Source organism: Hetaerina americana, unplaced genomic scaffold (assembly GCF_022747635.1).
Source record: "Hetaerina americana unplaced genomic scaffold, ioHetAmer1.1.p SCAF_8, whole genome shotgun sequence".
In the NCBI taxonomy this organism is placed as follows: domain Eukaryota; kingdom Metazoa; phylum Arthropoda; class Insecta; order Odonata; family Calopterygidae; genus Hetaerina; species Hetaerina americana.
Genome location: NW_027287427.1, coordinates 63,574,779 through 63,596,117, shown reverse-complemented (window position 1 = coordinate 63,596,117; position 21,339 = coordinate 63,574,779). Strand labels below are relative to the sequence as shown.

Below are 21,339 nucleotides of genomic sequence, written 5' to 3'. Positions count from 1 at the left end.
ATTCTTTAATTCTTTCTTTAAATTTCCGTCCTGTTTGCCCAATATACTTTGTGCTACATTTTAAGCACTTTAACTCATACACTCCACTCCTCTCGTTTTTGGGCACTTAGTCTTTAGTGCGAGAGTCAGCCTCTTAAGGCGTGAACCCACTGTAAAAGGCATATTTGAATTTTTTTCTTTAGGAAAACTTTTGATTACTTTTTGAGAAATAATAAGTTTTAAAAATAAAGTGTGTGGAATTACAAAGTCAATCATTTCATTTCATTATGTTATGCCAATTCCATAAAGTTACACCGAGATAACAAATCTTTAGCTTATTCATGGTGACAACAAAAAATAATGCCAAGGCAAGAAATGGGTAACTATGATCAGAGCTACGTACATTAGAGGGGATGATGAGGGAGCATATGGAGATTACCCTATGCATTAGTGTCCCACCCCCATCCTTAAGACCAAATCATCGCACTCCCTTCAGTTGCAATTGGACATCCATGTGCAATCGGGCGGCAATAATTAATACCATCAAATAAACCTTATCTTTCATTTTGTATCCAATCTTTTGGAATGATGTGACCCTATAAGAAACAGAAAAATGGCATCACAGGGTGCTTTCATTCAAACAGAAGTTTTTTATACCACTATGGAGAATTTGTATGGAAAAATCAACAAAGGAATATCTTAAATTTTGCCAAAAAAATAACCCATAAAAACTGTGGGCAACTTAATGGCAAGTTGTGAGCACCACATCTAGTGTCCTCTTCATGTGTAGCAAAAAATGGCTGAAAAGGGAACAAAAAAATCTGAGTGGGGTAATCATAATTTTAATCAAATCTGATCTAGAGGAGAGTCCAGAAATCTTAGTGACAACTGTTCATTTTTCTCTTTCAATGTATCAAACAATGCAACAATCTGAAAAGTTCATAAAACTTGGAAATCGATGCATTTTAATAAAACAAATTAACTGATGACTTTGTTAAAGTTACTCTTGTGGCATCTCCTGCAGTTCTTTGAATTTGCAAAATAATGAAGTTCTCTACCAAAAATTCCTATCTTCGATGCACCTTACATGGCTCTGAGTTCTGATGAAGACTTACGGAAACCATCTTATTCCACCAAACACAAACTTTATTGGGGCTTCCTAAAAACTATATTAATACTAACCTTTAATTTTGCAGAATCATACGATATACGAGATATAGATGATGAGGGGGATGATAGAAGGGGAGAATTTCCTTATCCCTTTAAGCCACCATAAATGTAAACCACTTTTTGATAATAAGGTAGGTTACAGAATGTTTTTTTCAATATGGAATGATTGTATTCAATGGAATCAGAATGAATTTCTCTTCCGCAGCATACCCAAAGATAAATGGGAACTTTCCCGGCAATGAGTTCGAACAGGAAATAACTAAAATTACTAATGGTAATCATATGAAATACCACTTAATTTTACAAGTAACAAGCATCCTTAATACATTTGGCTAAAATAAAATCCTAATATCTCTGTGATGCTAACTATGAACAAATAGTCTCAACATTCAAGGTGATTCCATGACAATACCAGGTGAATGAAATGAATGATAATGAAAGAACAAATCTTTTTAGAAAGAAAAAATCAGCCAGAAAGAGGGGAAAGGAGTAGGTGATTTGGGGAAATGATTAAAATAATACCAGCATCTTCTCTTTGTGGTGTTCAAATTTAAATTTGAAACACTAATACCACCATACACTCAAGTAAATAAATACGTCTTATTTGATATAAATTCACTTGTTATAATTATCAAAAATTATCCGTTTCTTCATATAAAAGTACAACAAAGACCATTCTGAATTTTATAAAAATATTTTACAAAATCTATTTTCAAAATTGAACAAATGATCTTCATGATGTCTATGCCGATTACTTTTTCAGGGGATACTTTTGTACCAATTCATCCAATAAAGATATCATGATTGCCAAATCACTGGGTTCCGTCATGAAGTGTTTCCCTGATTTCCTCAAATAAATATCAACGTCTGAACTTTCAAACATAGGGAGAAGATCCAAGGAAACTTTATATGGAGCATCTTTATCCTGAAATAATTAAAATTATTAGATTACTCTTTTCTTGTCATAATAACCCTTTGAGCGATTTGATTTTTTTCAAAAATTCCCCTATCAGTTATGCATATCTCTGAAATGATACTGTGCAACATAATTGCTAGAGTGATGATTTAATACAGAACACTAGGGAATTACACAAAAATCAGTAACCACATTTTCTAGGACAATACACACACTTGAGGGATGGGCAGTGTCAGTCAGGAAGGTAAAACAGGATTCTGTCCACTTTCATACATGCTTTTACAATGTCAATGCAGAGGAATTGATAAAAAAGGCATTTGAAGAGCTGAAGATATGAACGAAAAAAGGCAGTGATTTAGAAAATCAGTTAGACTTGTGGATGATCAATCTTCAGTAAGCCACAGAACCAATAAGGATAACAAAGCTAAGTATTTGAAGATATTAAAAACTAATCTGACCAATCCATAAACATAAATGCATTTCACACTGCAATTAGAATTCATAAAAAAGTTGTAAAGCCCATATAACTTGCAGCAATGGTGTTGAAGTGGCAACTGTTGCATTTCACCATTTGGTTTTGTGAGGCTACACAAATTATTGCAACAATAATTGACACTTATTCAACAAATATTTAATTCATTGAAAGCTGAACTCTTTTAAATGCCAGATGACTGATTTAGTTTTCGCCACCATACAAGAAAAAAAAGTGGGACAATACCTCTATGCTTCATGTTCCACAAATAGCATTTTTGTCCCATACAGTCAACTCCAGCTCTCTATACTCTTAATACTAGTGAGTATGTTACAAATGTGTAGTGTACGCGGAAGGCGATGCTACACTAGGCTTTGGTTTGGTTTTGTCAACTTCCATTGACCTCTCCTGCTCCATTACTTTCTCTCTTCCCTATTGGCTTCACTTAAAATACAGTGTACTTTGTGGTGGTAATTTTGGCCCTGAGATTCTCATGTCACTCTCTCACTGGAGAATGGGCATCATGTCACCCTAAAACTCAACAATTCCACTCAAATCATGGAACCAAGACATCACCACTAGTTCAGATATCTTTGATGATATGCAATTAGTTTTGCTTTTTGAGTCTTTATTAGCGTAATTGCTTTCCTTGCAATTGAGATGAGTGAAGAAGAGGTAAAAAGAACCTGGCAGATTCATATAAATAATAGCTGGGTAACTCAAGGCCACATTAAAATAGTTTCAGAATAAAATGTGTCTATACGACAATGAATGATGGCATGGCACCAAAGCTGTCACTCTCTGAGCATGTTTTATGTAGAAAACAACTAACTATAAGTGAATGCATTTTAATCACCAACCCTCAAGACAGGACTTGCATTGAAATCCTGAATCAGGCACTTTTAACCCTAGTAAATAATAAATTTTGTTCAAAAAATTATCACTAGTCAAATATTCAGTTAAATGTGATCATTTATACATTGAATGATTGGTTGTAAAACAAGGAAATCTTTGGTTTCCATTCATGTATGTTCAAGTTAAAAGGTGGATGCTGAAGTCTGCGAGATAAAATTTCCAGATTGTTCCAGAGCAAGAGTAAATTTCCAGGCCCTTTTGTGAAGTTTTACACTGATATTGATACAATTAAGACTTAAGACTATCTAGGTATTATACAAATTTTAAGCCTCAATAAACTGATTATTAACTACAGGAATACATGTTATTGTAATTCTACAAGCACAACTATGTGATTGTAAGAAAACATATCAGTAGTTTTATTATGGTCAGATGAGAGTTATCCATGGGAAGACATGGGAACTTATCCATCTAAAACATATTCACCTGGTGAAAACCATGTATCAGAAAAGGGAAACATTTCAATCCTTCTAAATTGATGATTATTTGCCATTAACTCAGAAATGATTAATGGGCAGTGCCAAATGTATTTATAAGATACATTTCACATCTAATGCAATTGAATAATTAAACCTATTTTTGTAAAAGGCATATTGGTGGTGCCATATGATGATGATATTGACTTATTTTCTTACATGAATTCACAAAAAGTTGGCAAACACATGCCATGCTTTTAGACTTCAACATTTTTTTCAAAATGTGTACACCGAATTTGAGGTAAAGGATCCATATTTGAGGTTAGCCCGTTGATATAATTGATGATCCCATTGAATAGAGTGATGAATCAGTGTGATTAATTATGGGCATTGCGATTACATTTGATCGCCAACAAGCAATTAATTTTTTGGCCCACAGCCTTAAATTTCTAACCCAGACAGAACCAGACCTACACAGGATGAAAGCTGGTATCCTATCAATCCATTGTGGCATGTATGACAGCCAGCTAGCAATTTTTAATTAATTGAAACTCTTAACTACTCAGTTCAATCTGTACTTAAAGCTATATCTGCCTGGCAGTACACAGCTGGTTTGTTGGTGAACACATGTGGAGTTTCAGAACAATCTCTTATATGTCTGTCTGAACTCTCTCTAGTCCAAACATTCAATTTTTTTTAATGAATCAGCCATTAGATTACTAGCTCTAGGGGAAAAGGAGCAAATTACCTGTAGCTCAAACAATTCAACTATAAAATTGCCATTGCTTGCCACCAAAGCAAAATCAAAAATGGGAATTTCCATGAACTAGTGCTAACTGTTAAGCTCCAGAACATGCTTATACACATGCCTAGGCAGCTGTGGGAAAAAACTTATTGTACGTTTAACCATTTCTAGCTATTGATGTCTAGGGCTTCTTATTATCTTTATGAATTAAACCATTTCTTTTCAAGAAATGGTTCATGTCATAAATAAAATATAGCAATTTTGAGTACTCTTCCCCCAAATAAGTTCATTCCTCACTCATTAGGGGTTATATTCAACCATTGTGGGATATAACCACTCTTTACAACTGCACACTATGTTCAGGTAGTAAACATTACATGGTTGAAAATCAATGGATTTATATACCATTTGGTGCCAGATTTATCAGACTGTCACAAGGAAAATAAACATTTTATACATTCTCAAAAAATTAAAAAAAATTATTTTGCACAATTTAAAGCGCCAGCATGGCCCATCGCCTTCCTACACACAGAATGAACATAAGAATGATCAGGCTTCTGTAGGAGAAGGGTATTTTTTTTATAAATTCTAAAACTTGACAAAATTTTTTCCAGTTCTACATATATTCTCTGACTTTTTCAGTACTTCCATTATTTCCCAGACTAATAGCCACGTTCTATTTAAATAAAATGGTTTGGGAAGGATAAAACTGGAAAACAATACTTCAAAACATAGTCTCATAAGTATATATACTTAACACATACTTGGTTTTTAAAATGAATCAAATTTTAACTTTTACAAGTCAATATTATCATGGGAAAAAGGAAGAAATGACATGCGGTGCTACAAGAGAAAGAAATGTATGTGTTAAATAACTAAGAGGTTCTAGTGGAAGAAAAATTGCATGCGATTTGTGGCAAATGGAGAAAAACGAAAGTTATGACAGGGAAATCCTTACCCAACACAATGAAAAGTGCAAAGAAATTGAACGGGAAGTTCCCACAAGGAAAATTAGAGACAGAAAAGACATACGTCAAATCAAAGAATTATGCAGACAAGAACATTTTAGCCGATAGGAGAAATGGGTGAACAGCAGCATCTCGCAAGTACTAGAAATTATGACCAGCCTGGGTAATTTTTTCCACAATAGCTGTAGCACGTTTTTAATTGGAGTGAGAAAATAATCAACGATGTATTATAAATAATATTGCCATACCTAAAATCTAAATTAAATGCTCAGCCTGTTGAGTATTGAATTAACACAAGCAGCAGTGATTATACTGAACTTAATGCATCAATTAAAGTACTAATTCTGGAATTTAATTGAAGTAGCACATTATTTGAATCTTCAAGAGATAAATAAAATAATCCCACCAGCATTCCAGCAAACCCACCAGCAACACATGCCATGCTTTTAGACTTCAACATTTTTTTCAAAATGTGTACACCGAATTTGAGGTAAAGGATCCATATTTGAGGTTAGCCCGTTGATATAATTGATGATCCCATTGAATAGAGTGATGAATCAGTGTGATTAATTATGGGCATTGCGATTACATTTGATCGCCAACAAGCAATTAATTTTTTGGCCCACAGCCTTAAATTTCTAACCCAGACAGAACCAGACCTACACAGGATGAAAGCTGGTATCCTATCAATCCATTGTGGCATGTATGACAGCCAGCTAGCAATTTTTAATTAATTGAAACTCTTAACTACTCAGTTCAATCTGTACTTAAAGCTATATCTGCCTGGCAGTACACAGCTGGTTTGTTGGTGAACACATGTGGAGTTTCAGAACAATCTCTTATATGTCTGTCTGAACTCTCTCTAGTCCAAACATTCAATTTTTTTTAATGAATCAGCCATTAGATTACTAGCTCTAGGGGAAAAGGAGCAAATTACCTGTAGCTCAAACAATTCAACTATAAAATTGCCATTGCTTGCCACCAAAGCAAAATCAAAAATGGGAATTTCCATGAACTAGTGCTAACTGTTAAGCTCCAGAACATGCTTATACACATGCCTAGGCAGCTGTGGGAAAAAACTTATTGTACGTTTAACCATTTCTAGCTATTAATGTCTAGGGCTTCTTATTATCTTTATGAATTAAACCATTTCTTTTCAAGAAATGGTTCATGTCATAAATAAAATATAGCAATTTTGAGTACTCTTCCCCCAAATAAGTTCATTCCTCACTCATTAGGGGTTATATTCAACCATTGTGGGATATAACCACTCTTTACAACTGCACACTATGTTCAGGTAGTAAACATTACATGGTTGAAAATCAATGGATTTATATACCATTTGGTGCCAGATTTATCAGACTGTCACAAGGAAAATAAACATTTTATACATTCTCAAAAAATTAAAAAAAATTATTTTGCACAATTTAAAGCGCCAGCATGGCCCATCGCCTTCCTACACACAGAATGAACATAAGAATGATCAGGCTTCTGTAGGAGAAGGGTATTTTTTTTATAAATTCTAAAACTTGACAAAATTTTTTCCAGTTCTACATATATTCTCTGACTTTTTCAGTACTTCCATTATTTCCCAGACTAATAGCCACGTTCTATTTAAATAAAATGGTTTGGGAAGGATAAAACTGGAAAACAATACTTCAAAACATAGTCTCATAAGTATATATACTTAACACATACTTGGTTTTTAAAATGAATCAAATTTTAACTTTTACAAGTCAATATTATCATGGGAAAAAGGAAGAAATGACATGCGGTGCTACAAGAGAAAGAAATGTATGTGTTAAATAACTAAGAGGTTCTAGTGGAAGAAAAATTGCATGCGATTTGTGGCAAATGGAGAAAAACGAAAGTTATGACAGGGAAATCCTTACCCAACACAATGAAAAGTGCAAAGAAATTGAACGGGAAGTTCCCACAAGGAAAATTAGAGACAGAAAAGACATACGTCAAATCAAAGAATTATGCAGACAAGAACATTTTAGCCGATAGGAGAAATGGGTGAACAGCAGCATCTCGCAAGTACTAGAAATTATGACCAGCCTGGGTAATTTTTTCCACAATAGCTGTAGCACGTTTTTAATTGGAGTGAGAAAATAATCAACGATGTATTATAAATAATATTGCCATACCTAAAATCTAAATTAAATGCTCAGCCTGTTGAGTATTGAATTAACACAAGCAGCAGTGATTATACTGAACTTAATGCATCAATTAAAGTACTAATTCTGGAATTTAATTGAAGTAGCACATTATTTGAATCTTCAAGAGATAAATAAAATAATCCCACCAGCATTCCATGCAAAATTCTTATTGGAGCAGCTATCGGAATTTTCTCCTTCAAATTGATATGATGCTTCACCGATTCAGTCGCAAAATCTTTCCTCATAAATAGGTCATTGAAGTAGATACATGCTCCATCATCAAGGGCTTTTTTTTGCTACAAGTAAACAAATGAAACATATGGTTACAAATGTTAAGAAATAAAACTAAGAAAAACATTATCAATAGCTATAGGTACCGACATGCCTGATGCCAACGCACTAGGGTCAAGCGATAGTGCTTTCATTAAATTTCATGGATCATCTGTGAAAGTAAGCCATTCTCAAAACTTCATCTATGCCTTTATTGAAATTATAGGCATTGGTTGAGTCCAAATATAAACCAGAATTTATACACGAGGAAGATAATGACCTCTGGAGGAAGTTTCTCGTAGAATATTCCATAGTAATACTGGAGAAAATTGAATCCTGGCGCCACGTACAATATTGAATGTAATTTTTCTGGAATTTCAATGGCTATCTTGGTGGAAATCTGAAAAGGTGTCAATTAATACCTTCTTAGGAAAAAATACACTTTCAAACGCATACCTTCTAGGATGTAATTTAAAATAGTTTTACCAACCCATCCACCCATACTGAAGGCTACATATATCACTGGTGTTTGGCAAATTTCTTTAACTACATGACGGAGGTCATCGATCCACTGACCGAAATTAACCTTTTCAATACTCCCCGGCGACTCCCCAATTCCTTCAAAATCGAATCTGGTGAAATACATTAAAACCTATAGCATATGATTAATCCGCGCAAGCACCATAGGCGTTCATTCTACGTACCTAACAAGGGTTAGCTGTGTTTTTTCACAAAATGTATGAAGAGCAACTGCTTTGGTTTCTTCCATAGTATTCAAAAGGCCTGGGACGTACACGACCGTGGGTTTCCTCAGATCACCTACAGTTAACTTATAGGCTATCTTTCTGCCGCCATCTAAATCAATATACTGTGTTGGAACCGAGGACATATATTTTTTATCCAAAATAAATAGTTCCTTATTCCTTGGTGACCCTAGAACTTGATTTCTCGGTCCATTCCCCTTGATCAAGGAAAATCTGGGGGTCGATTCTATTGATACGTTTCTGCCACTTTCAAAAGAGAAGGCATTCGTAGGATTAAGCAACCTTTTTCGTAACGTTCGGCTAGTTTTACCAAGGGGATAATTAGGCTTAGTGAGAATACCAAGGACATTGCAAAAACGACTCATTTTTAAGAAAATTAAGACATGGAGTACAAACAAAACCCGTAATAAAATTTATCAGTAAAATTACTCAAATGATCTCTAGCAATCCGACTACCCTGCGACGAAAAACCAGATTGGGTAATGAGTTGTTAAACTTAAGCTAAAACATACACTCTTACATAAGAGCTTCTAACACTCCATTACACTCTTCACAAAACAGCTATAAGAAAAGTTTTAAACACTTAATCCCCGAAGTAGAATTTTACCAAACTGCACGGATTACTAATAATAGGTCACGAACGTGATAACCGTAGAAAAGGAAGTAGGTACGTTAGCACTTCGTATTTAATTACTCCTATGTTATCGTGTAACGTTGTCGCCGCAGACAGATGTCGCGCGTGTTGTCGGAGAGTTTTTGCGAGCGTAACTGGCGCAATGTACAAAGTGAAGTAAAAAGTATTCAATTTATGTTTATAGATTTACAAGACAGTATTTTGAATATGAATCTGAAGAATGGTAGTTTTACACCTTACTAATAAGTTCCATAAAATTTTCCAGTTTGGTTTTGGGAAAAGGCATCACCAATGATTAAATATTTTTTTTATTCTCCTCGCATTTTTAATGGTTGATGTTTTTAAATTAACAATTAGGGATACTTATTTCTAGCGGTGGTGAAAATTGAGCGAAGAATACTTAGAAATCAATTGCAAACATGTAAGAGATTTATAAAATAATGTATTCAATTAGTACACGATACATTTTTGAAGCATCAGAAAATTTGGTACTAATATTCCATTTGTTTGGGTAAGAAGCTAAAAATTTTAAATGAATGACAAATTATATATTTCCTATTGTTCATAAAGGTAAATCTATCCAAATTTGCTTCACAATATTTTTAGGGATAATTTCCCATTAATAAGGAATGCGTTTACTTTGTATCAACAATATTTTTGTTTTCTAAAAATAGCTACTTGTTTGGCCTCCCTAGGGCTAGGGTAATCTTCTTCCGTCTTGCTGAAAGTCTTTCCTTTTTTACCTGGAAATTATTATAGAAGGTGCATTTATAATGCAAGCTCTTACAATGTAGACTTTTTATTCTTATATTTTTAAAAATCTATAATTATGTACACTGAAATATTGGTTTCCATCATTCATTTCAAGACCACATTTAAAATTTCGAGGAGTGATATATTTGTAAGGGTGACCCTTGGATACCTTTTTCATGACAATTTGTTGATTGCCTTTAGATGGAAGAAGTGACCATTAGGTCTCACTCAATTTCGCCCAAATAAAGGCCTCCATCTATCTATCTAAAATATTCTTCGCTTTTGTCTAACTGGTTCAACACTGTCATCATACCAAAAAATTGTAATGCCTTAATTCTACCATGAATGGGTTGAGCATAAACATGCCTCAGTAATTAGCATCTGAAAAATAAATTTTTGTATTGTTGACTGTCTGGTGACTTGTTGGTATGCGGTGTTGTCCACTGCGGTGTACACAATGGCGACCCAGCCCTTGCATGGCTGTCTGACTCTATCCTACACAATAGCAAAGTTATGAGGACTGCTGCTACCCTGTTGTCCTTTTTAATGGATGCATCTGTAAGCACTCATTTCACATGCTTCCCTATTTAAGTGCTGCATCACAGATGATTAACATTGCTATACCAAACAGGATAGAACAAAATACACCATACAATACACCATAACTCTCTGCAAAATCCGTATGACATTTACTATGAATGAAAATATGCCAAGTGAGTTTTCTTATTTTGGAATTTCATTTCCCTGGCAATTTTCCTAGTACCATCTAGGTAATAACCTAAATAATATCTGTAGTTATGTATATTTTCTATTACCTAAAGCTGCTTCACAAATTTGCTTTTCTATAATTTCTATGGATTTATTACTTGTTTGATAATAAACTATTTTCATTCACACCTTTGAAAGCTTCATTTGATATTTGGTCTGAAATACAGAACATATCAGAGGCAAAAAATACAGCTCCATGTTATCACCTACCTTGTTTAGCCACTGTATTTACTTTTACACCAGTGCTTAATATTTAGTTTCAAAATCATAGTGAAATCCATTCTGTTGCACTATGAGATCCAATCCATATTACTGATTAAAGACAGCCACAGAACTTGCATTTGGGTGTCAGCAGTTGTGATCTTATTTTAATTTTCATTTTCCTCCATAAATCATGATTTTACCTTTCCCCTTGTTGATGGGAATAGCCAAACTTTATTTGAAGCCGATGTATTATCGAGAAAATCATTTTAGAACATCCATAATCAATAAGGAACACAAGCCTCCCTCAGTTGGCTAGAAACATAATTGAGGGAATATATATTAATTACTTTTAAATAGTAGTAGTAGTATTTAGGGGAGGCAACTGACAGCTGAGGTCAATTGTACCATAGGGGATGGACAGGAAAGGATGAAGGGTGGAGAGAAACCCGGCGTCGGCATTAGCCTACTCTTTACGAAAGGCGCCAAGGGGTCCACAGCTTAACGTCCCATCAGACGGACGACGTACTCACTCAAAGTGCCCTCCACAAAGCACCTCAAGTAGGGATTGAGATACCACTGAAAAATATTCAACACCACCGGGAATCGAACCCAGGCCCTCTGGGTGGGAAGCCAGTATGATAATCACCGCACCATCTTGACCCCCTTATTTTTTTAATAATCATTCAATTTTGGGTTCAATTTTCTTCACTGTTGCTTATTCATAAATATACTAACAAACTATATTTTGAGTAATTATGGGAGGTACCATAGAATCAGGGGCCACTTACTTTACCTTTGTAGCTTTATTGATGCAGTTGATATCTTGGGGAATCAACACCAAATGAAGCCAAAATGTCTTCAATCTTTGTCTCATATGCTGTCTGTGGTATAAAATACCATCAGATGGGAATGAACAAAGATTTTTCATACTCTCTCCTACAAAGTATTCCCTGAGAATGATGGGGTCAAGAAAAATAATTACCCAATATGGTCGAGATAATTTAATACAATCAAAAGATAATTGAACATGATGTTCACCTTAACATATCCAATTTCAGAATTTTAATGACATCATGGTTGTGTGAGCTAACACAAATAGTTGTGTGTTTTTACTAACCTATGTTTCTCTTGTGTGGTGATTTACCACTAGGAATATACTTACGGAAACTATCCTGTAGGTGCTCTGATGGCTTCATTTAATGAGGATTAAGGAAAATCTTTTAGATCTATTGATAACTTGAATGTTACATCTTCACAGGCAATTACACAGGTGACACATTCAGGTGCAAAGTGTTCCAAAATGTATGACAATAGTCATACCAATGCATGAAAATTTGTTCCTGAAAATGCTATGCTATGTGATGAAATGATTGTATTAGATTGAAAGTTTCATGAAAACTATGAAGTATTTTTACAAAATCCTATACCTATGAGTCACAAGGCTGAGCCTGGATGCAATCTGTACTTAAATCACTCCACTATTGAGTATACACAGCTCATAAGGAACATATAGCATACACAAACAGACTTAAAATTTGCATGATGCAAAGCAGTTATGCTATCCCCTATCTTTGTTATATTCATGTATTCATTATGAGATGGCCTGCCTAACCTAACTCTGGGAATTAAGGGAAGAAAGATTATGGAAATGAAATTTTTGCAAACTTTATGCAGAATTACAGACACAACCTTGTTGTGTTAAAGTTTTGAACACTTTGGAAAGGACAATGAATTCTATTGCAATACTATCAGCATTTGCATGCCATCTGGCTGCTAACATGCGAGTGCTTTGATAATATAGATATACATACCTTGATATTTTCCCGACAAAAAGACGAAGAATTTCCATGAATTGTGAAATAAAGGTTTATTCAGGGTAATAAATTCACTTGAAGATATTCTAAATTAACTATATAGGTCTTCAGGCATTTCTTCTATGTTATTTCATCTTCTGTGGAATAAGTTTCAAGGGTATTCCAGCTAGTGTCTTCAGGCCAGCAGTATTTGGACCTAAAGAAGCTTACAGAAATGTCTGCCAAACCATCGGCAGGCAAGATGAAACAACACTGTAGAAATGCAAGTAGGCCTTTATTTCAGATTCTCTCTTTCCCTCAACTTGTGTTAATGTCGACACAAATCTGATTTGCCCCAGGGAAACTGATTCCTTGCTACAAATATAACAGGAAACTTTTCATATTTTCCGTAAGGTTCTTACCTATCTATGGGAAATTTTATGGTCAATGGTTATTAAAAGAAATATGAGCAAATGTACTTTGTTGTTAAAAAAATGGAACAATCAGATTGGAAGAGCTTGATAAACTATTTACATGTCAATATTACAACGTGGTATGAATTATATGGAGACTTTATCTATTCTGAATTTACCCTAGAAATGCACATGACCAAATAAACACCACTGTTGCTTGCGCTATATGGTATTGGAATTTCCATTAAATTTAAAGCAATGTGACAAAAAATCTTTTTGTGATCTTTATTTATTTTGATACATAATATTTTACAAATACATATAATTTTCGGTGAATTCTAACCAAATAACAAAATATAAGTCCATTTGATAAATGTTTTTTGTGGATTAAAATAAGTTTCTCCATGTAAACATTTATCAATGCTAATGTTTTTACTCACACTCACATGAATGAGTAACGTTTTGAGCTTAGGAAATTACATTTTTCATTGTGTAATCACTCTTGGCGAAGAGTGATACCTTATTTCATAACATTTTCTGTTCACTGAAAACAACCAATTTCATTGAAGGTTTGACATTTGTTACACAATAGAAGGGCAAATGCAAAGGTTGATAATATTTTCAATTGCCTGCTTATGCTTCTTAAAGCAATTTGCTTCTAAATTAAATGTATTAAGTAATTTATTTTCGCACAATTAGATAAAAATTATTGCTAGTTAATTAGGAAATAAGTATGTATGTATTTTAATATATGTACAGGTTTCATTCACACTTGTACAACAATTGAACTTTAATAGTATTATATACAAATTGAGCTGCAATGGGAAACAAATTAAACCATTTTAATTAGCATATCTCAATCGATTTATCTCCATTTTGACCACATTTTTAACTGCTCTTTGACAAAATGTTTATCTCATAAGAACCCTTTATTTGGAATTTTTCAAAGGAGATTTTTACCTACTGTAGCTCACCTTTATTACTAATCATGACTTTGCAATGGGTAATATTAGTGAGCCTAAGAACTCAAATAAAATTTTTAATGGGTGTTGTAATTATCAAATGCTCTGATTCTAAAAACCGAGAAACTATTTTTAAAGAAAGAATGAATTAACTGTAGAACAAATCATTTTAAATTGTGTTTTCCCCTTTTTCCAATTTATAAATATTATTTGAAGAGGAATTGAAGACAAAATAATACCTTATATTCACATTGAAGAAACATGCTACAATGAAGCTTTTTTTTAAAAAATGTGGTCCCCCCTTCTCATGTTAAAAACAATTTTTTTCACAAAAATATGGTCTCGGTAGTTAAAAACGTTAACCCATTGAAACAGGAAAAAAATGGTAGGTATTTCTTTTTACAAAAATATTGCAATCTTAAGCCATGGTCCCTTCCCTCATTACCACAATTATTGCAGAATGACATTCCATAAATAATGGACCAGGCACATTACTTAGGCCCTCATAAATAACACTTGCTTTTTTTCTCATTAAAAAGATGATGCATATGTGCTTATCATTTGGATAAGTACTTAATTATGAATAATGTTTTCAGAAAAAAATGTTAAAATACCAAGCCAGGATATAGGAGAGGCTTTTTCTTCTTGATATTATCTTACTTTTTGTGATTGAGATACAAAATTATCAGGCATAAAATAATTTGCATGCCACGGAAAAATATGGTGCCTGCAAATCCCACTAATAGGATTGCACTCATTGAATTAATAAAATTACTGTGGCAGTAAAATTTCATCTGCTATGACTAAAATTATTTCCTTGGTAGTTTTATGAATTTTCGGATGAAATTTTTCTAAATTAAAGTTCCTCAGGCTGATGCAGTTCAATGAAAATGTACCTCACTAACTTAAGAGTTGGATTTTGCATTCTATACAATTTTTTAATCAATGCTGAATATCATCAGTTAGCCATTCATATGTATCAACTTAGGCAAGAATACTGTCATTAAAGTAGGCCACGATGATATTATAAATATATTGCAGCAAAGATTCCCTGCACAAATTAGGCTCTTGTTATACAGAAACTTTTGCCCCAGTTTATTTTTGACTAGCCCTTAACATTTCAAATAATCTTCATGAAGCATAATTTATTGTTGAAACTTCATGTTTAGGGGAAAACAGGCCAAGTATGGTTTGGCGCATTTATATTGGTCATAAAATAATGCTCATTATAAAATTTAGGGTTTAAAAAAAGCCACTGATGAAACATAACAATGAGTATTATGCTAATTGTTGGTGTGCCTATGATGACGGTATGATCAGTCCCTTCACAAATGAAAACAAGGTGCGGAAGATGGAGAATTTGATCTGAAAGAGATGTACAATATTTTTAGTCAACTTGAAAATTCAATCATTCAGTCAAGAATTAATTAAAAAAATAACATTAAGTAAAACATCAACATTGCTTATTACAATGAAACTCTCATAATATGCTACTTTTGTGATTAAACGTATTTTTTGCAAGGAGTAATAACATATTAGCATAATCAACTAATAATATAAGTATATAAATACAGATAAATTTATCATAAAGTTTCTATTCTACATAAAAATGTTTATCTTAAGATTTTTAAGTATTTAAATTTGATTTGGATTATAATATCCTCACAAAGATTGCTTTTTAGGAACCTATCTCATGCACTATTTCTAAGAGTTCTACGAGTACTTTAGTTCATACATTGGTACCTCCCGACTGGCTCAGATAGATTATCCTACATTGGTACAAATATAGGTGTGCGAAAACATTACACAGTTTTCAGCAGGTATTTTTGGAATATAAAACAATATATTGTGGGTTCACATTAAAATATTTTTTATGAAAAACTTTTCCAAACTTACCCTGAGGACTGTTGACACAGAACTAGTGATTAATCCTAAGGCACTGAATTGACGTCCAGAACTTTCATCATCAGTTGTGGTCTGAAAGGAAAAATTATGAGTTTAAAAGCTGATCTCAGTAGATGCTGCAATTTTATATGCTTATGCTGGTTAGATGATTTTGCTATATGCCGATTTTAGTTCCTATGCATTGCATAGAAAGAGAGGTGACTGATTTCAATGTTGTTATGTACCTTTGTACATCAGAAAACAATTGCAGTTCATAATGGTTAACAAATCTAATTCCTAAATAAAGAAAAGATTGTAACACTTTTCCCCTAGATAAATTTAACAGTACAACTGCATTTCGAAGTATTAAATCATCTTCAGGTCAGGAAAATTGTAACTATCTCTTATTTATTATGTTAAAATTCCACCACATCACGCCTGAAACTACTCAATTTATCAATACCTAAATGATGTGATTTTTTAGAGAGTGATTTCATGGGAAAGCGCAAGTGTCACAAAAAGTACTTGTGTTTTGTATGTTCATATCTTTTCATTTGCAGATAATTTGTCCTTTATATTAAACATGAATTGAACAATCCCACCCTAAAATTTTCAGTGAGGTTCTGTCTCACATTCATAATATTCACCTTATTTATGATCTTTTCATGTATTAGTGGCATATTTCTAAATATTTTTGTATGTTTCCTCTTAAGCTTGATAAATTTTAATTATTATTAATTATTTCCTGTAGGATATAGTTAAAATGTGATATTCACATTCTTACACAACGATATTGTTTAATGTGTGATGACAATGCATGAAGGGAGTAATATTTCTCTTCATTAATGAAGGGATTAGTACATTACAATTATTTCAACTATGTAATATCATGTGAGCTGAACTTCATTTTCATGCAGCCTAACTTACTGAATACATAGAACCTCCAAGAAGGTTTTGCAAGTGTGATAGTAACAACATTATTGTTTATAAGAAATGGCAGTGTATAAATAACATCTAATTTATCTTTAATTAAATGATAATGTAAGTAGCATCAGTTTTAAATTTGGATCATTATGGGTAGCGCACTTCATTTTCATGGGTATTAACAACTACACACCAGAGAGCACCCAAAAAAGTGACGTGCTCATGTGATAACAGCAGTAACTTTGTTTATATATGATTACATATTGTGAACAGCACATTATTTATTTTGATTAGTGAAAAGGATTGTGAATTATAAATATGGTGTTTATTATCATAGCACTTAATATTTGTGTATTATGAAAATTTAATAATATTATCCCTCTTGTATGAATGTACATTCAGAAATAAACACTATAGAAAGTTTACATCAAATGCTGTGAAATTACAACTGCATGGGTTGGGTATTATTTATAACTAATTATTTTAATTGTCATTAATTTTTTATCCCTATTTATCAGAAACTTAACGAAGTTTATCCCTCCCCAATGTTTTATTACAGCATATAGGAAACCAAATAATGACCCCTTAATACCTTGGCTAGGGTAGGCTCACCACATCGGAGTACTTACATCATCTGTAGCCTTAGCTGATCCAGATGAGGAGGAACTGCTCCCACTCAAGAAACTCGAGATGAGGCTGAAAAGGATGCCTCCAGATCCTGAAGAACCTCCGCTTCCACTTCCATCATCTTGTTTAGCATCCTGGAAAATTTGAACGCTCAAGGTATGGAACTCAGGTCTTCCTCAAAAGTCACTTTATCCTTTTTCCACAAGAACATCCTGTCCCTCTCCAAAATGTTGCTAAAGCATGTTTAATTTTAATCAATTCAAACTGACAGCATAACTTTCATACAATACCATCTCAATGACTTTTCTGATGGGATTGGTGTACTCATATAATACTACAAGAAATGTTAAGTAATACTAGCCTAAATGATTAGCTCTTAAAAACTAATATCTCAGTACTTATTGAAATCTCAAAATGCTGTTTATTGATTAATGGACTGCTGAACATATTTTTCTATACACAAACTTTTTATTCTGCAGCACCGTGAATTTATACCTTTAAACCTTGATAAAAATATAAAAAAATTATTATGTTAAACTTCAGTGATAGTTACTGCCATAATATTTTTTTAGATACTACATTTTAATGTGTTTCACTTGATAGTTTCATTCTGGAAATCATTATGACAAAAAATTGTGAAAATCAATGATTTTCCTTCATGTTCAGAATCATTCCAGTTATCTTCCATAAGATATGGGAATTCTGGACCTTAATAATTTGCCATAAGTTAAGCGAATGACTCTTAGGCGTCCAAAGGGAATATCAATAGGATATAGGATGCTGCTTATGATAGTTCAGTGTTATTTTAGTGTTGCACAACATCAGTTCAATTTTCCTCCGAAGTCCTATCACTTTCGCTATGCCACTGATAATGTATGTAAGCCCTCCCTCATTGTTTGAATATTATTCAATGGTTTTAATGGGGGGGGGTAGGTAATATAGATGCAGTACAATGAGATTTTCAATATTAAACTGAATATCCTGTAATTATTTAAAGAATAGATTAATGATAGCAGTGGGCTTCTTTAAGTAATTTTTCCTCATCTTAATTTTTAGTTGACCTAATAATAACAGTTTACAAATGAACAGAAGACTCAAGTTATCATTAAAATAAGTAATATGCATTGCTTGACAGCCAATTGACTTCAATAGAAAACAACTTAGATATTTCGGAAGAGTGAATGTTGTAGTACTGGGTGGAGATACAAAGTGGCACGGGGATGGTAATGTGCCTTCTAGGGACCTTCATTTGTAGTCATAAAACTCACAGATCGAAATGTTTTATAGCATCGCCATGGTCCGAGGAAAAGTTACGCCACAATAAAGTGCCTTTCACAAGGAGACGTCGTCCAATTATGTTATCCACAGAAACATTATGTAGAGTGACAGATCACTAGTGATCTTAGGCGAGCCTCACTTGATCTAGTTTCTTCCTCTCACCTTCCTCACGCTTTTTTCTTCCTCTAACCCTCACCGAAGTTCACGTCGGGGGTTGGGAAATATCCGTGTTATTTCAAATTAAGCTATCTAAAACGAACCAATAGCGCAATCGTTGCGAGGGGATACCAATGTTTTAAATTCAAGGGATCATATGAAGTCTTGGCCGAATGATCCACCGGATATCTTCTCCAAGAAGCTAGGACGTTTCCACCCACATATTCCCTTACGAGGTCCTGCTCCATTTTGACATCCGTTACTCAGCTAAGCGCAGAACTTGGTAGAAACATAATGGACAGAGTGGTGGAATCTCATTCCTGTCCCTTTCTCCTCCACAACACCACTTCCCATCCTTTTTCTCCTGGGCAGAACTAATACCTTTGGAATTTGAAATTCGTTGCCGAACGAAGCGTTTCGGATATAAGTTCCGAGTTTTCGAGCGAGCGTTGACGCATTGAAGATATTTCAATTTTCCAGAGGGAAACTTTTACACGTTTCCGAGAGGCGTTTCGATTGAGAGGGTTTCAGTTTCAAAGCGAAACCGGGATTATGGCTCCATCTTCACACGTAATTGCTATCAACTATGTGATTTTTATACTTTACAAATTTTTCTCTGTAGTACAGTTTGAACATGTCCACGTCAAATTGGAAAATAGTTGAACCCATCTTTTCTTTTCAATTTTCAGCGAAATTATCTTATTAAAAAGAAAACAAGAAATATCAAATTCGAGCTAGATATCTGGGATGGTGTTCAAGATATTTCGGTTTAAACCTAGTGTAACTCGAAAAACACGCGGTATTTCAAATTCAATTCTGCCTGAAGTAATCAATGAAAACAAATAGCTCTAGTGTTTTTCTAAATTTAACGGAATGTTGAGCATTTATTTTGAATATTTTATCGTAATAATCAAATTTGCACTCACCTATTGCGAAACGAGCGCTCGAATAATGGGTGAGTTTTGCGACAATGGCAGATTAAATCCGTCGGTCAATAACGCTTTACTAATATACTTTTGAATAAATTATTTGTCATTAAAAATAATGAATGTACATTACAAAGATTCAATTATCTGTAAACCGAGGGCATTCTTATGAATCTGCCTGTTTCTTGGCTTTCATTGTTTTTACTATAAACAAGGACTACGGCCAAGGTCTTCCATTGTTTTCAAGGTTCTCACCTCTTGTCCTCTAGCTGTGATAGCTCATTTGAGTTCAACTTTTAAGTACGAAAATACGGACAACGTTTTATTCGATTCATCTTGTCGCTCAACAAGTTCCCTGATAGACCTTTGAAATTCTGCATTCGTGGTTTATCCCTGCTTTATAAGTCGAGGGGCGTCAGGAAGGACGTCACTTACGCCAGAGGCTGCGTCTCCCCCGCCACTGCTGCCGCCGAGGATACCCTGGATGATCTCCACGGCTCTCTTATCCCTTTCGACCATGTCCTCGAGGACTCCCATTTCCTGTACTGCGGCGGCCTTCCTCCTCTCGCGGGCCTCGCTGGTCTCGCCGGGGGGCCCGGGGGATAGACCCGCAGCGGCTACAGCGGCAGCCGAAGATAGGATCCCGGCCTCAAGCTTCTGTTCGGCTTCTATGGCTCCAGCCAACAGTTGGGCCGTTTCCGCCTTGGCTACGTCTTCTTCTAACCTCTGGAAGATTCGAAAGGAGCGCAATGGGTTAGTGGGCTAAGGACAGAAAAGGCAAAATACAGATATATTAATGAACATATCTTATGAATGATTGATTCCGTACTGGAACTTCACAATATTTGCGTGGCCGGAACAAAGAAAATGTATATCAAGCAGTAGAATTCTTAATGATGGAGCTAGAGACAAAGTTAAAATTTTACGCCAGAATGAAGACAATTTTACTTTTTTTAAAATAACAGTTTTTCAATTGAAATATGCTGCTCAGGAAACAGACGAGAGCATAGTTTCCAGATGTTCCTTAGTATCGTTAGGTACATGGCACCTCAAATTAATACATTAACCATAAACACAGTAATCAAACCGAATTTCGGTTTGGTTGGTTATGGTGGATGGAGTTTACCCAGTGCCCGATTATACTAAGCCAGACGGTGAGTGAAATTGGTGCATACTCATCAGGGTAGGGGTAGAACATCATCAGGGCGCAGTTCCTTTCCCTATGCCGACTAGGATTTTT

The 21,339-nt window shown here is 34.2% G+C and overlaps 1 protein-coding gene and 1 long non-coding RNA gene across 3 annotated transcripts; both read right to left on the bottom strand.

The window, feature by feature from the left end:
• Positions 1-1,735: 1,735 nt before the first annotated feature.
• On the bottom strand, positions 1,736-9,283 carry LOC139697982 (palmitoyl-protein thioesterase ABHD10, mitochondrial-like). Of its 2 annotated transcripts, XR_011702838.1 has the most exons (6): positions 8,718-9,283; positions 8,504-8,645; positions 8,294-8,413; positions 8,129-8,185; positions 7,890-8,039; positions 1,736-2,074 (listed from the first exon to the last, which is right to left on the bottom strand). XR_011702838.1 is itself a non-coding variant. In XM_071596836.1 (5 exons), exons 1-5 carry the CDS (start codon positions 9,140-9,142, stop codon positions 1,901-1,903), a joined length of 1,011 nt encoding a protein of 336 aa, XP_071452937.1. In that variant the 5' UTR covers positions 9,143-9,283; the 3' UTR covers positions 1,740-1,900. The 2 variants fall into 2 exon arrangements, 1 of the variants encoding a protein (XP_071452937.1); XM_071596836.1 differs by lacking the exon at positions 8,129-8,185 and having other exon boundaries at positions 1,740-2,074.
• Positions 9,284-15,374: 6,091 nt separating this feature from the next.
• Positions 15,375-20,615, bottom strand: LOC139698088 (uncharacterized). The gene is made up of 4 exons (XR_011702845.1): positions 20,535-20,615; positions 17,742-17,873; positions 16,201-16,281; positions 15,375-15,669 (listed from the first exon to the last, which is right to left on the bottom strand). It is a non-coding gene; the product is annotated as an uncharacterized lncRNA (long non-coding RNA).
• Positions 20,616-21,339: the final 724 nt, after the last annotated feature.